Source organism: Chanodichthys erythropterus, chromosome 13, assembly GCF_024489055.1.
Source record: "Chanodichthys erythropterus isolate Z2021 chromosome 13, ASM2448905v1, whole genome shotgun sequence".
In the NCBI taxonomy this organism is placed as follows: domain Eukaryota; kingdom Metazoa; phylum Chordata; class Actinopteri; order Cypriniformes; family Xenocyprididae; genus Chanodichthys; species Chanodichthys erythropterus.
Window position 1 is genome coordinate 53,857,842 of NC_090233.1, and position 15,359 is coordinate 53,873,200.

Sequence of the window (15,359 nt, forward strand, 5' to 3'; positions counted from 1 at the left end):
GCATTTATCTGCCGTGATTATGCCAGTATTTGATTCAGTCGACACAAAGGGCAAGACCTCGCAGACTAATTAAGATGCAATCTAACGACCCACAATGCTTTGCTCGCGCCGGCCCACCTGCTTACACGACCGTCATCTCGCAGGAGGCCGTCCTGCGTCTCTCGCTAATCAGAGAGCTATTTTTGTTGTCATTGGTCTGCTAATTGGCCGTGCGGACGGGTCGTAATCTGTCAGTCAACGCTTACGCCGAGCCTCATTAGGAGCCGAGCGGCAGAGCCGCGGGACGCCGCTGTATGCAAACTAATTGAACAGGAAGTCAACAAACCCACTGAAGGCAATCAGACAACGGATTCTGTCGATTGTAATGGACAGTGGGCTGATCGAGCGGCTGAAAACAGACAAATGCCACTGGTTAGCTGGAGTTTGGTAAAGTGCCCTATTATGCTATTTTAAAGCTCCTAATGTTGTTTTAGAGTCTCCTACAGCAGGTTCACATTCATCTAATGACAAAAAAACACTTTATTTTCTCATAATATCCACTGCAGCATCAGCTCTTTTCTCTCAGTGTCTGAAACGCTTCGTTCGAAGATTCGTTCTCTCTAAACCCCGCCTTTCTGAGAGCTGCTCTGCTCTGATTGGTCAGAAACCAAACGCTCATTAGCATATCTGAATCTCAGCTCTTGATTCACAGTGATACGAACAGTAATCATTTAATGTTTTACTGTATTGCTTTGGTCTTCTCGACATGAACGACACGAACCAAACTCTTCCAGTCTCAGACACAACTACAGTGATTGAGGGCGGGGCCAAGAGACGCTGTTCACCGGCAGCCAATGGGCTGGCATTATGCAAATTAGTTACAAACGGACGTGAGACTGAATCACTGACGACTCGTTTCAGCAGTTCAGAGTCGATTCTCATATTAAGATATTATAAAAATTAATGTGTGTAGTGAAAAATGCTTGACTTGTCATAATGAGCCCAGAAAACTCAAATCTGCCACTGAAAATGAAATAAAGCGAATGAAAGGTTATGTAATCGGCTGATCCTGCGTTTCCTGCTAAACGTCACAGATTTGTTCTAAACGAGGTTCTCTGAGTTTCTGTACGGCCTCATTACGGCATCGTTGCCCAGAGTAAAACAAAGCACAAAGCAATTCTTCATTACAAGATACAAAATGATGAATGCGAGGTCATTGAGCGTGATGGAAACATATTGTCTGGCTTTTCTTAACAATAAGGCAGCACAAACTGGAGCGCCGGCCCACGCTAACAACACGCATGGCATGAGGAAATGGGTCATACGGAGCCACAAAAGAGGAAAAGAGTGCTTTCAGACATCAAGACGACCAGCGCTGATGGGAGAAACAGACAGAGCAGCACTCCAACATGCATCATGAAGCACAGCGGGTCTGCAAGTCAAAACACACAGTAATTGGGCCAAACAGAGAGAGAGAGAGAGAGAGAGAAACACACACAGTAGTGTGATCTACACCGCTGGATACAGATGCATTATCAAGGGTCTCAGATGAGTCTCTTCAGAACATCATGCTGAATGCAATCAATAAAATCATGCAACTGACCATATATGCATGCATAGTTTAGACAGTAATGATATCAACCTTAAAGCGGTCCTTGATTATGATTTGACTTTTTTAACTTTAGTGTGTAATGTTGCTGTTTGATCATAAACAACATCTGTTCAATGCAAAGAGAGATATTTTCTTTTACAGTAATCGATTAAGGACTACAACAAATGGCTGGTAGGGACTACAATGAGCTTCTTCCTGTGTTGGTGACATCACAAACCCTAAAATTTACATAAACCCCGCCCCCGAGAACACACAACAAAGGGGGCGGGGCCATGTTGGGCTGCTTTAGAGAAGAGGAAGAGTTGTTGTAGTCGAGTGTTGTTGTCATGCCGTCATTTTACGCCGGACTGCTTCACAAACGAGGGTCAATTCAACACAAAAGATGAACATGACGGCACATGCTAGTGGATGAGTTGAATCAACTCCACAGCAACTACATCAATTTATCCACTAACCATTCAGAAACGTCTAAAAGTTGTAACTTCTTCCTGAGTCTCTCCATCAGTGTCGACTCCGGTTTGAACAATGTAAGGCTGAACACTTTCCTCATTTTGGCTGCGTGAGATTCTCCAGCTTTGTTGTTGTTGAGCTGTTAAAGCTCCGCCCTCTTCTGGAGCAGCAGCTCATTTGCATTTAAAGGGACACACACAAAAACGGCGTGTTTTTGCTCACACCCAAATGCTCATATATGTTATAATGGATTATACTCTCTAAAGGCATAAGCATGGATATTATTATGTATGAAATGTTATAATGTTGAAGGCCAGATATAATGTTTTCATGCACTGGTCAGTTTTGTGGTCTTTTTTGCTTCCATAACAGTCTTCTTTCAGACTAGTGGAAGGCAAACATCCAAAACAGACATTTAAGTGTTTATTTGCATCTGTAGATTTCATTATCAATCCATATCTTTGTATTTGGGTCCATTATGACCCAGAAGGGGCACATATAATTAAAAAAAAAAATCCATAGTTTTAGTATGAAGACTTTGTAAGCTTGTCAAGACTTTCAAAATACACATTTATTTTTGTCTGATTTTTTAAAGAGACATAACTATATAAACTAAATTTTGACCCGAAAGTGAACTGTGGCTTTACAGATTAAATGAATTAATAAAAAGGGGATAAATGAAGTAATAGCATGGTAAAAACATGGTAACATTATATTTTTTAATGCATTAGAAGGGCTAAAGGCAGTGAGTTTGAGTCAGAAAACTCTGATTTATGGAGTGATAAAGAGAGAAATCCAAAATGCACTCTAATATAAACTCTATGTCAACACAATCAAACTAGAATTTTGAACCAGGCTTTATTCAATGCATGCAAATTAGTGCATATATAATTAGCCCCTATTTGCATATTTAAACATTGTTAAAGCAGTATATTCACTGTGCTGTCTTGCCTTAAAAGATAATGCATTATAATGTGTATGATAATCCTTAAAGAAGAGCTTGATAATGAATTCAGAAAACACTTATGATGCATTATAAATACAGGCTTCATTCGATCGACTCTCAGTATCGTCACGCTGCAGGATCTTGCATTTTAATACACAAAGAGTTTTGGGGACTGATATAAAATTTTGATATTGCGAGCGCAGGAGAGATGCGAAAGCATCAGATCGCTCTAACGCTTCAATCAGCAATTCTGAGCAGCTTGGGAACTGAAAGAATAAGAGATTAATGCTTACGCCCAGAAAATATGATTAATTAGAAGTGTGTAAGGTGTGTGTGAACATGCACGTGAGTGTGTGAGTGTGTGTTTGGACACACTATAATCTCTCTGACTCACTCGATTCTTCCAGCGATGATCTTAATGAATCCTGATATCAGATCATCAGTCGACCAGGACAGAACATGATTTAAATCAGACTTTCTCAAAACATCAAATACTGTAACTGAGGATCTCCTGCTGCGTCTTCATTACGATTAGAGACGGTCATGATGGACGACTAATTAACTTTTAACACACCATGTCAAGATAAAAAGTCAAGTCTAACTTCTCGAAACATCGCATCTTATGTAAATGTGTAAGAAATGAGTCTGATTCGGGTCCAGTGAAACCAGAGATACATACAGAGGTTACTAAATAATACATTTAAATAATAAAAATATTATAATTATTATTATTTAAAATATTATTTAATATTTAAATACAATATTACACTCTAAAAAATGCTGGGTTAAAAACAAGCCAAGTTGGGTTGAAAATGGACAAACCCAGCGATTGGGTTGTTTTAACCCAACTGTTGGGTTAAATGTTTGCCCAACCTGCTGGGTAGTTTTATTTAGCTCAACTATTGTTTAAAAAGTACAGTATTGCTTACTTAAAATGAACCCAAAATATCTTGAAAATTAACATTTATTAATATGTTTAATAAATGAACATTTTAATTTCATTTTAGATTCATTTTAAGTCAGCCATATAGTCATTGTCAAACAATAGTTGGGTTAAATAAAACTACCCAGCAGGTTGGGCAAACATTTAACCCAACAGTTGGGTTAAAACAACCCAATTGCTGGGTTTGTCCATTTTCAACCCAACTTGGCTTGTTTTTAACCCAGCATTTTTTTAGTGTAACAAAAATAATCTTAAATAATCTAAAAATATATTACTTGACATTATTGATAATATATGAATATTTTATATTCATTAATTATTTTATATAATATTATTATTATTACATTTAATATTATATAATTTTATCTATATTTTATTATTAAAATAATATTTTATATAATTTAATATTTAATATAACTAATCAGATTAATATACTATTTGATAATATATTAAATATATTTATTATTATTATTAATTTACATATTAAATATTTATATATGTATTTATTATTTAATATTACATTATTTTTATGATTAATATTATTTTATATATTATATTTCAAAAGTATTATATATATAATATATATATATATATATATATATATATATAAAATATCTATAAAATATATATATATATATATATATATATATATATATATATATATATATATATATATATATATATATATGTTTTACAATTATTTATAATTATTATAATAATATTATTAAATATCAAATATTTTATTATTATTGTTAATGTTATTTGGTATTTTTAATTGAATATTATTTTATATATAATATTTCATAATTATTTATAATATTTAATATTATTCATAATAATGATATTATTAAAAATATTATTAAATATCATTATTATTTCATACTGAGATTATTCAAATAATCCTGCTGCCAAATTGAACGCTCACATCCTAATAAAGCCAACAAAGATCAGATCCCGCTCTGACCTGACAGTAAAGCACAGACGTCACATTATCAATTCATAAAACAAACGAGTTAATGAATCGTGATTCAGGAGAGCAAGCACAGCATAAGGAAGGAGCGCAGCGCCCGCTGTGACGCCGCTGTAGGTGAGAGCGCCGCGCCGCGCCGCAGGTCAACATGTTTTGATGGACACATCAAAGCCCAGATCTGCTGAAGCACAGCAACCAGTTTCAATGTGAATCCAGACACCAAACATCCACAAAGCATCAGGAGCTTCATCTGAACAAAGACACAGACGCTGAGGAAAAGAGAATAAGGAAGAAGAGACGGGAGAGACTGTAATTACTCCCGGCCCGTGCCGGATAAAAGCCTCCCGCTCCTCTCCTCCATCACATCCGCTCTCATCAGAGCAGCTCTGAAATATTCATGTGGAGTGGATGATGGAGGAGGCCGACGCTCCGTCCGTCCGTCTGTCTGCATCACCTTCAAAGACACCGCAGGGAGAGAGAGAGAAACAGCCGTGTCCACCGTCGCTTTGAGGATGAAGCAGCATGACAAAACTATTCCCTGTGATTCACCTGTGAGTAAATACGCTTACAGTTACGCCTATAGTTAGTGATGATGGTAAATGTGATTTCGCTCAACTGGAACAGCAGCATTAGGGCTTATTTCAGGCCCGTCTGCATCACAGCGCTATTAGACGCTGAGTAATATAATATATCTGAAATAAGCCCAGATGAACGTCATTTAACTGCTCGGCTTCTAAAAAGCAATAATACGTTCCTCCACAGACAGGAAATTACACAGACGCTCCTGTGGAGATCAACGTCACGCCGCAAAACTCAATTCTAACACTTCTGAATCTGCTTTTTATAAACTCACACAAGCCAAAATGCTTCTGACCAAAGGAACATACAGCAAATACAATATAAGAAAATAAGTCTTAATCACAATTCTTAACGGGCCCCTTTCACAAGATGTAATATCAGTCTCTGGTGTCTCCAGAATGAAGTTTCAGCTCAAAATCCCCCACAGATCATTTATTATAGCTTGTCAAATTTGCCTCTATTTGGGTGTGAGCAAAAACACGCCGTTTTTGTGTGTGTCCCTTTAAATGCTAATGAGCTGCTGCTCCAGAAGAGGGCGGAGCTTTAACAGCTCAACAACAACAAAGCTGGAGAATCTCACGCAGCCAAAATGAGGAAAGTGTTCAGACTTACATTGTTCAAACTGATGGAGAGACTCAGGAAGAAGTTACAACTTTTAGACGTTTCTGAATGGTTAGTGGATAAATTGATGTAGTTGCTGTGGAGTTGATTCAACTCATCCACTAGCATGTGCCGTCATGTTCATCTTTTGAGTAAATCCAGTGCTCGTTTGGCATAAAATGACGGCATGACAACAACACTCGATTACAACAACTCTTCCTCTTCTCTAAAGCAGACCAACATGGCCCCGCCCCCTTTGTGATGTGTTCTCGGGGGCGGGGTTTATGTAAATTTTAGGGTTAATGACCAGGAAGAAGCTCGTTGTAGTCCTTAAAAACTGTTTTCAGCCTCAGATTTGCATTTACTCATTTGGAGTGTAATCTGTAACGCTCATTAAACCACAAACACCCCACATCATCTGCCTGTTTAATGAGCGTTAGCCAGCACCGACGAGGGCTGATGGGAGTTCAGTCTAAAGTCACGTGATCACAGCGCCGGTCATGTGACTGATCTGTGGCGTGTCACCTCCTGAACTCCATGTGTTCATTAAACACGTCAGCGGCGCTCATTTCATTTCACAGACTTATGGTTAGGAAGCGTCTGGGGAGCGTTTGTGATGGTAACTGGATTACAGCGCAGCGTAGGTGGAGCGGCGCGTGTGACACGCGTGTAATCTGATTTAGCTGAGCCTCCAGCCCGAGAGAACGAACGAGGGGCTCGTCCTCGTAAAGCTCCTCGAGGTCAAGGTCAGGAGCCCTGAATGATCCTGTCATCACTGATGCTGGTCAAACCCACATGATGAAACAACACTGCAGAAATGAGGAGACATTGAGTTTGGACAGACTGTATCATGCATGTTTTCTTATTGCACTGGCAGATTTATTCACTTGTTTATAACTTATTTTAATCGTAATATCTCATGCAGTGTTGCCTCTCAGGTATCTTCCTTCAGGAATTTGTTAGGAAGCCATTTTTGCAGATTCTTTTGCTTGTTTTGAACTCAGACTTTTCACAGTGTCCTAACCAGATATGATGCGACAAGACTCCAGTGACAAGCAGCTGGTCTGCCCACAGCCTAATCAATCACGAAAAACAGCCAATCAGAAGAGTGTGTGGGCGGAGTCTCACTGCACGTGCAACCAAATCAATCAAAAATCACAGCCAATCAGAAGAGAAAAAAGACAAAGTCATTTTTTTCCAGATACTTTCACGTTCACGTTGTGTTCGGGTCATTTTGACCCGGAGAGGATTTTCTTGTACCCAAAAATGCTAGTTAATGTCATCGCACTGGACTAAGATTTACTGACTTTTCTCACGCAGAGTCTAACAACTTCCCAAATTTTTTTGATAATTTTTGTAATTTTTTGTGTTTTGTTTTCTACATTGTAAGACTTGTGGCGTTCCCAGTCAGCAATGACCAGCCTACAAAAAAATAGCTTATAAATCTCTCATAATTATCACCAAATATTGGATTCAATCTTTTTGTCAACTTGTTTTCTTCAGGTTTTGTTTATTTTTGAAACGCAGAAGAAAAGCAGAACATTTGTTTTGAAATGTTTTTATTTTGTTTTTATTTATTTATTACAAAAATTGCAGAGTGTCACACTTGTGTTCCTGGTCAAAAATGACCGGCCTACAAAAATAGCTTATAAATCACTCGTTCTGCTATCACCAAATATTGGATTCAATCTTTTTGTCAACATGTTTTGTTTAAATTAGGACAGGTTTTGTATTCATTTTTGAAACTGACTGATTGTAGACCTCATTGATCTGAGCTTACATTGGTCTGAAATGACCGCCCATTGAAAATGAATGTGAGAGTCAAAAATCAGAGAAACAATTAGTGTCCAGGAGCGTGTTCATCATGTTTGTGTTCACATATATACATGTGGGCAAGCAAAAGTAAAGGCCTCGGACTTGTGCATATGTGGATATGTGCATACTCGTGCATCCACACACATATACACACATGTTCATGTACACAAATAAGCATTTTGAGTATTACAGGCTTTCTTTTGCACAGACATGAACTTCATCCTCAGATCAGTCAGTTTCAAAAATGAATACAAAACCTGTCCTAATTTACAGAAAACAAGTTGACAAAAAGATTAAATCCAATATTTGCATAAAAAATATTGTAATGTGTGATTTATAAGTTATTTTTGAGGGCCGGTCATTTTTGACCAGGAACGCCTAAAGTGTGACTTTGTGCCATTTTGTAATAAATAAAAACAAAATAAAAGCATTTCACAACCCATTTCCTGTTTAAACTACTAGTGTGATAAACAGTGTGATTTTTTTCATATTTTATGTAAATTTTCCACAAATAATGTTTTTTTTTTAACTGAAAAACTGAGGTACATGAGCTCAGATCAATGAGGCCTACGGTCGATCCGTTCCAGAAATAAACACAAAACCTGTCCTAATTGAAAGAAATCAAGCTGACAAAAAGATTGAATCCAATATTTGGTGATAAGGTAGCACAACGAGAGATTTAGAAGCTATTTTTTGCAGGCCGGGAACGCCACGAGTGTGATAGGGTTTTCAACAGCACAAGAGTTAAAGGTGCCCTAGAACCAGTTTTCACAAGATGTAATATAAGTCTAAGGTGTCTCCTGAATGTGTCTGTGAAGTTTCAGCTCAAAATACCCCATAGATTTTTTTAAATACATTTTTTTTAACTGCCTTTTTTGGGGCATCATTAACTATACACTGATTCAGGCTGCGGCCCCTTTAAATGCTCGTGCTCCCCACCCCCCCGAGCTCTCGACTATAATACAGTGCATTTACAAAGTTCACACAGCTAATATAACCCTCAAATGGATCTTTACAAGATGTTCGTCATGTATGCTGCATGCATGCGTCGGATCATGTGAGTAAAGTATTTATTTGGGTGTTTACATTTGATTCTGAATGAGTTTGATAGCGCTCCGTGGCTAAAGCTAACATTACACACTGTTGGAGAGATTTATAAAGAATGAAGTTGTGTTTATGAATTATACAGACTGCAAGTGTTTAATAATGAAAATAGCGACGGCTCTTGTCTCCGTGAATACAGTAAGAAACGATGGTAACTTTAACCACATTTAACAGTACATTAGCAACATGCTAACGAAACATTTAGAAAGACAATTTACAAATATCACTAAAAATATCATGATATCATGGATCATGTCCGTTATTATTGCTCCATCTGCCATTTTTCACTATTGTTCTTGCTTGATTACCTAGTCTGATGATTCAGCTGTGCACAGATCCAGACGTTAATACTGGCTGCCCTTGTGTAATGCCTTGAACATGAGCTGGCATATGCAAATATTGGGGGCGTACATATTAATGATCCCGACTGTTACGTCACAGTCAGTGTTATGTTGAGATCCGCCTGTTCTTCGGAGGTCTTTTAAACAAATGAGATTTATATAAGGAAGAGGAAACAATGGAGTTTGAAACTCACTGTATGTCATTTCCATGTACTGAACTCTTGTTATTCAACTATGCCAAGATAAATTCACTTTTTGATTCTAGGGCACCTTCAAAACAAGTGGAAAAAAGTCAATAAGAATTAAATACAGTCGCATTAAAGACACAACAGCTCATGCAACTAGATTGATCTTGTCTCAAGAGTTTGTAGACATTTACCTGGAAAACCACACAAAAGACTAATTAAAACTAATTCTTTTCTTCTGTTTTTAATCAATGAAAATGAGTCTTAATTTCTCATGCGGCGAAGCTTCTCAGTTAAACTGATCTTGCTTTAAGAATCTTTAGACATTCTGAGAACTGAAAAACAAGGCAAAAACATTAATTAAAAGCATATTTTTAAACTCAGACACAGAGTTGAAATGACACGAGGGTGAAGAAATGCTCGCAGATTGTTTATTTGTTAGCTTGATATTCTTCGGCAGTCATTGAGAGTTCATCACATGAAAACAGCTCATATCCTGACATTATAAAGACTGTCAAACGCGGCTCCTTCTGAGGATAAAGCCGTGTCCTTCACTTCAGACGCTCCTCACTGCTGTAAAGGCCGTCTGAGAGCGTTCAGAGGAACTGAGGAAAGGTTACTGATGTCACTCAACTCTAATGGCCCACAATGCACTGCTCTCATAACTCTGTTTGGAATCTGTGTGTGTGTGTTTTAACCCGACCTTGACTTTATGCATCATATTTCTTCAGGCTGACCGACTCTGTGACGCTCCAGACAAAAGCAGTGATTTCACAACAGTTTATCTTGACGTCCAGAAACACACAGAGCTAAAACTCAGCGTGAACGCAACACAAAGGGATCAGGATCATACGTGGAGTCGTTTAGGAAGCACAATCGTTATTAAGGCGTGTGATTCTAGAGAGGCCAGTGCTCCATCAGTGTGCCGTGAATCATCTTCCTCTCCTACACTTTAAACATCTCAAACAATGAGTCGTGCTCATTTAGAAATGACCGCACAGCGTCTCCCGCTCACACAAATGAAACGGCTCGTTTACGGCCGCATTATCAGCAGCTCCCAGAGCGTTTGCACCGCGGCCGCGAGAGCGGAAAGCATGAACGAGTCAAACTGCATGTGGAAATTGAGAACGGCACTAATGTCCCTCTGAAGGTTACCGAGCTCCAGCTGTTAAATCAGCTTTATTTCATCTCTCGCTCTCACATATCTTCAGATAATGACTGCTGCTCTCCACACACCCAAATCATCTTCAGCGGGAGCGTGTCGTCAGCCTCGTCACATCACACGCTCCGTCTGCGTCTGTGAAGCTACCGAATGTGACTTTGAGTTAATGTCCTGCGATAACGCGTCCACCGACGGGTCAAACCGGCGCCTGCGTGAAGAATCAAAACCCTGACCGGATGCAGAAAACACGGATCCAGTCATAAAAATGGAATTTACTGTATAATGTGGAATGTGAAGGAGCTGAACACTGGATCAGATGGAGATATGGACAGGTGTGTGTGTGAATATTACAGACTGATACTGAAATCCGAAGTCTGCATCTGACCTGAAGGAGAACAGCTTCAGTGTGAGTCCAGAGAGAAGAGCCTGACATCATTAATGCCAAACAGGACATGCTGCATGAGGATAACGCCATGATAATGAAGCTGCATGTGAATATTTAATGTCATTACATTATCTTCCCCTCCGCAAGTGTGTGTGTGTGTGAGTGTCCAAATGAAAAGTCAAGTGATTAAATGTGTTTAATGTAATTAGCAGGTCCTCAGAAACATCAGAAGGCAGTTGATCAAACCTTGACTGGAGCAAAAGCGCACTGATCATGTGATTAATGGCTTATCCCAGTCAGAACTGCATCATGATGTTCCAGAGCACCTGAAGGTCGATACCATATTCAAAGGCCCTCTATATGATATTAACAGAACTATAATATATACTAACTACAGTATTTATTTGAATATTTTTATAGCCTTTTAATGAAGTTAGATTGATATTATATCAATAATAATATTTTAATTCTGTGTTTCAGGATCTGTTTCTGTTCCAGCACAATGAAACGTCCAAACACACACGACTGACCAAAGCAAAGACCAGATCTGAACCGGAACCGTCTGAAGAACCGGATTCTCTGGAACCTCACAAAAACCGACCAAACGCGAAAAAACAACTCGCAACATCAAACTATTGTGCTGGCTTTAAAAATTACAATGAATAAGTTAAAATTAAAAGGACACAAACAGCCGAGAGCATCATGGGCACAAGCACTTGTTATATTAAGCTATATTAAATATTAATTTCATATGAAAAGTGCCAAAAAATAAGTCTGCTTGATTAAAATAAAATAATATTGAAATCTCTGTCGCTTTAACATGTATTTGAGATCGAAGCATGATCCAAACATCTTCACGAGGCTCCTGCATTTTTACAGCAACAAAGTTTGATGGTTTAACATTTGAAAATGAATATATAAATATTAGTATTGTAATTGTAATGTAAAACAATATATTTTTTCCTTAATGCTGTTTTTATAGTAATATAGGATAGTAATATTTCCTATTTATTTATTTATTTATATTTTATAGCTATATTAAATATTGTAATTTTTTGCTGTAATGTAGAATACTAATAATTAATATTATATATTTCTTCTTAAATCTTTTTTACAGTGAAATATTACTATAATAATGTTTATTATTTTAGTTTTTAGCAATTTTTATATTATGATTACTATCATCATCTGTTTATAGCTATATAAAATAATAGTATTGTAATTTTTTGCTGTAAAATAGAATAATAATAATAATAATAATAATATATATTTCTTCTTAAATATTTTCTTATTTTACAGTAAATATTACTATAATAATGTTTCTCATTTCATTTTTGAGCAATTCTTAAATTATTACTACTATCATCTTTTTATAGCCATATTAAATATTAGTATTGTAATTTTATAGCTGTAATATAAAATAATAATATTAATAATTATATATTTTTCTTACATACTCATTTTTATTAAAGTAATAATTCTTATTTTGTTGTTATTTAGTAATTTTTATTTATTTATTTATTTGTTTATTATTTCATTGCAATATTAAATAGTATTGCAATTATATAGCTATAATGAAAATAATAATAATAATAATTATTATATATATTTTCCTACATACTTATTTTTTAATATAGTAATATTTCTTATTTTTGTTTTTATTTATTATTATTATTGTTATTATTTCACATACATACTGTCATATAATCACAAAATTTTGGCAAACAAGCACAGCAAACCTGGATTTTTTACTTACATTTTTAAATTGCAGTTAGATCCCCCCACAATAAGTGTTTAAAAAAAGCATTGAAACACAGAGCATGTGACAACTCGCCCCGACCTGACATTAATGAATACACTCTTGTCCTGAAAACAGTTCAGCCTTCGTTATATAGTGCTGACGAGCCCCTGATTCCACACTCATTCTGCAGATGTGAAGTGACATCAAGTTCAGCTGATCTCCTACCAGAGACGATGACCTTGGCGGTGCGGCTGACGATGGCCCCGACGCCCTCCAGCGTGGCCAGGCACTGGTACGAGCCCTCGTCCGGCCGGTGGTGCCGCGAGTGGACCACGTTCTGCACGAGCAGCGACCCGTTGGACAGCTGCTGCCTCCTGTCGTCCACCACCGCGCTCAGCAGAACGCCGTCCTTCTTCCACGCGATGACGGGAATGCCCTGGTCGGAGCGCGCCTCGCAGTCCAGCTGCAGGACGCCCCCGCGAACCGTCACCGCGTCCAGCGGCTCCAGCACGAAACGCAGCTCCACGAAAGCCCGCGGAGGATCCGAGCCTGTGGACGGAGAGACCGGAAGATCAGTCAAGACAGCTTCATACAGCACAGATTCAATGCAGCTTTATAGTAGGAAACAGGAAAATAACAGAATCAGTGATGAACACTTCACATACTTTCTGAATAAAACCTGCTAATGTCTGCAGCAGCTCATTTACTAAACACACGTATGATCGGATTTCATCCTAAATTCTGTGGTGTTTAAAAGTGTGTGTGTGTGTGTGAGCACCAGTCTCTTCAGTCTCCTTCATTGAAATGCATTAACGTGTCTCATGTCTTGCGTTTAGCAGAAGCTCTCACCCCTCCGCAGCGACTGCATGAGGCGCATTACACTCTGTCAACGCCGCTAATTCAAATGCTAATTCATACCTGCTGAGAAGCAGCTCGTTCTATCTGTGTCTTTGTTTTGTGCGCGAGGAGCCGATACTCCAGCGCTCAGCGTGACAAACCCTTCTGCACCGCACGGATCCAACGCATTCACACACTTCCAAACACACACACCTCGCTTATTATGCAATATTTGGGCTCATTTGATCATGCTTTCAGCTCCCAGTTCACACGAGACATGTTTCTGTGATCAAAAGGCTCTGAGAGGAGCTTTTAAAAGTTTAACTTGACACAGAATACTAAAAAACATCAACGACGCTCTCATCCAGCACAAAACATCAGAACACGTGCGTGAGAGGAGAAGGACTTCGGCTCCGTTTAACCTGCTAAATTCGTTCTGCAGAATCGCACAGACTCACACTTCCCCCAAAATCAGAGCCGAAGCGCTCCATCAGGACGGGAGACAGAAACGGAGAGAAGACGGTGAATCTTAAACACCTTCAGTGTCAGCCAGTAAATGCATCTTCTGCGCTCTTCATCTCCATCTCTCATGGACGACAGCTCTTCTATATGGAATGGCGTTTTGAGATGGAAACTGTGTTATAAAGACAAAAAGAGGACAGAAGATCTGGGATGGAGCAGAACGAGCGTGAAGAGAGATGGAGAACGCCACTCGTCCTTTATTTGACACACTGAAGCAGAAGTAATTGAAAAAAACCTGTCAGGATTCCATCAGCAGCAGCAGGGGAGATTTTAAATGCGATTGACTGACAGAACGACACGGTCCACATGTGCAATGAGAGAGAGAGATGTGGGATCTGTGGAAGGAGATCTGATGTTTCTCTGCTCACAGACAAACGCACCTCATCACAGCCTTTGGTTATGAGTCTCACGGCTAGTGTGGAGAACTTATTTCATCATCTAAAGTAAACTCTCACATAGAGACACTTTCAGCATCACATCAGGAGACGATCATGTCCCACCGCACCGTCTTAAATGAGTTACAGTCTTAAAGGGGACCTATTATGCAAAATTCCCTTCTGCATGGTGTGTTGGCAGTGTGTGTACACAACCACCCTATAATGATAAAAATCCACCCGCTTCTTTTTTTTTTTAATCCCCATAAATCTTAAGCCGTGTCTCAGAACAAGCCGTTTCCAGATCCCTGCCAGTGTGACGTCACATTAGCCACAGGCCCCGCCCACGAATGATGACAGACACTGCGGTTTGAACATAGAACCGCCCTGAACGAGTTCACAGCGAGTTTACGCAGTCTGACAGTACTGCACTGACGAGAATGACTTCCAAGCGTTTTAGGTGTTCTGTAGCTGGATGGATTCATCCACAGAGCTCTCTCCATTTACTCCCGAAATCTGAGCCGCTGAAGACGAGGTGGATTCATTTTGTTTTTGAAGAAAATGCTCAACTCTACTGAAATTCATTTATGTCTGCGTGAATCATTTCACACCGGACTGCTTTGTGAATGAATGTCAATATAAAGGGACAATACAAAACATCCAGTCTCCAGAGTGATGCTGGATACGGGAGTAATGAAGGTGAGAGCACTTTATTACAGTTCATCGGAGTTCATTTACAGATATAAAGTTTACCAGTTTATTAAGCACCACCCGAAAAGGCATAAGGTCTTTATATATTTGTTTACTGTTAGTT

The 15,359-nt window shown here is 38.5% G+C and overlaps 1 protein-coding gene across 1 annotated transcript in view; it reads right to left on the bottom strand.

The window, feature by feature from the left end:
- Positions 1 to 15,359, bottom strand: part of dcc (DCC netrin 1 receptor) — a 165,531-nt gene that overhangs the window by 114,130 nt on the left and 36,042 nt on the right. The window contains exons 5-6 of the mRNA XM_067408279.1: positions 14,171 to 14,283; positions 13,038 to 13,361 (exon numbers count right to left, since the gene is read on the bottom strand). Coding sequence (XP_067264380.1) covers positions 13,038 to 13,361; positions 14,171 to 14,283 — 437 coding nt within the window. The remainder of the gene's footprint in view (positions 1 to 13,037; positions 13,362 to 14,170; positions 14,284 to 15,359) is intronic.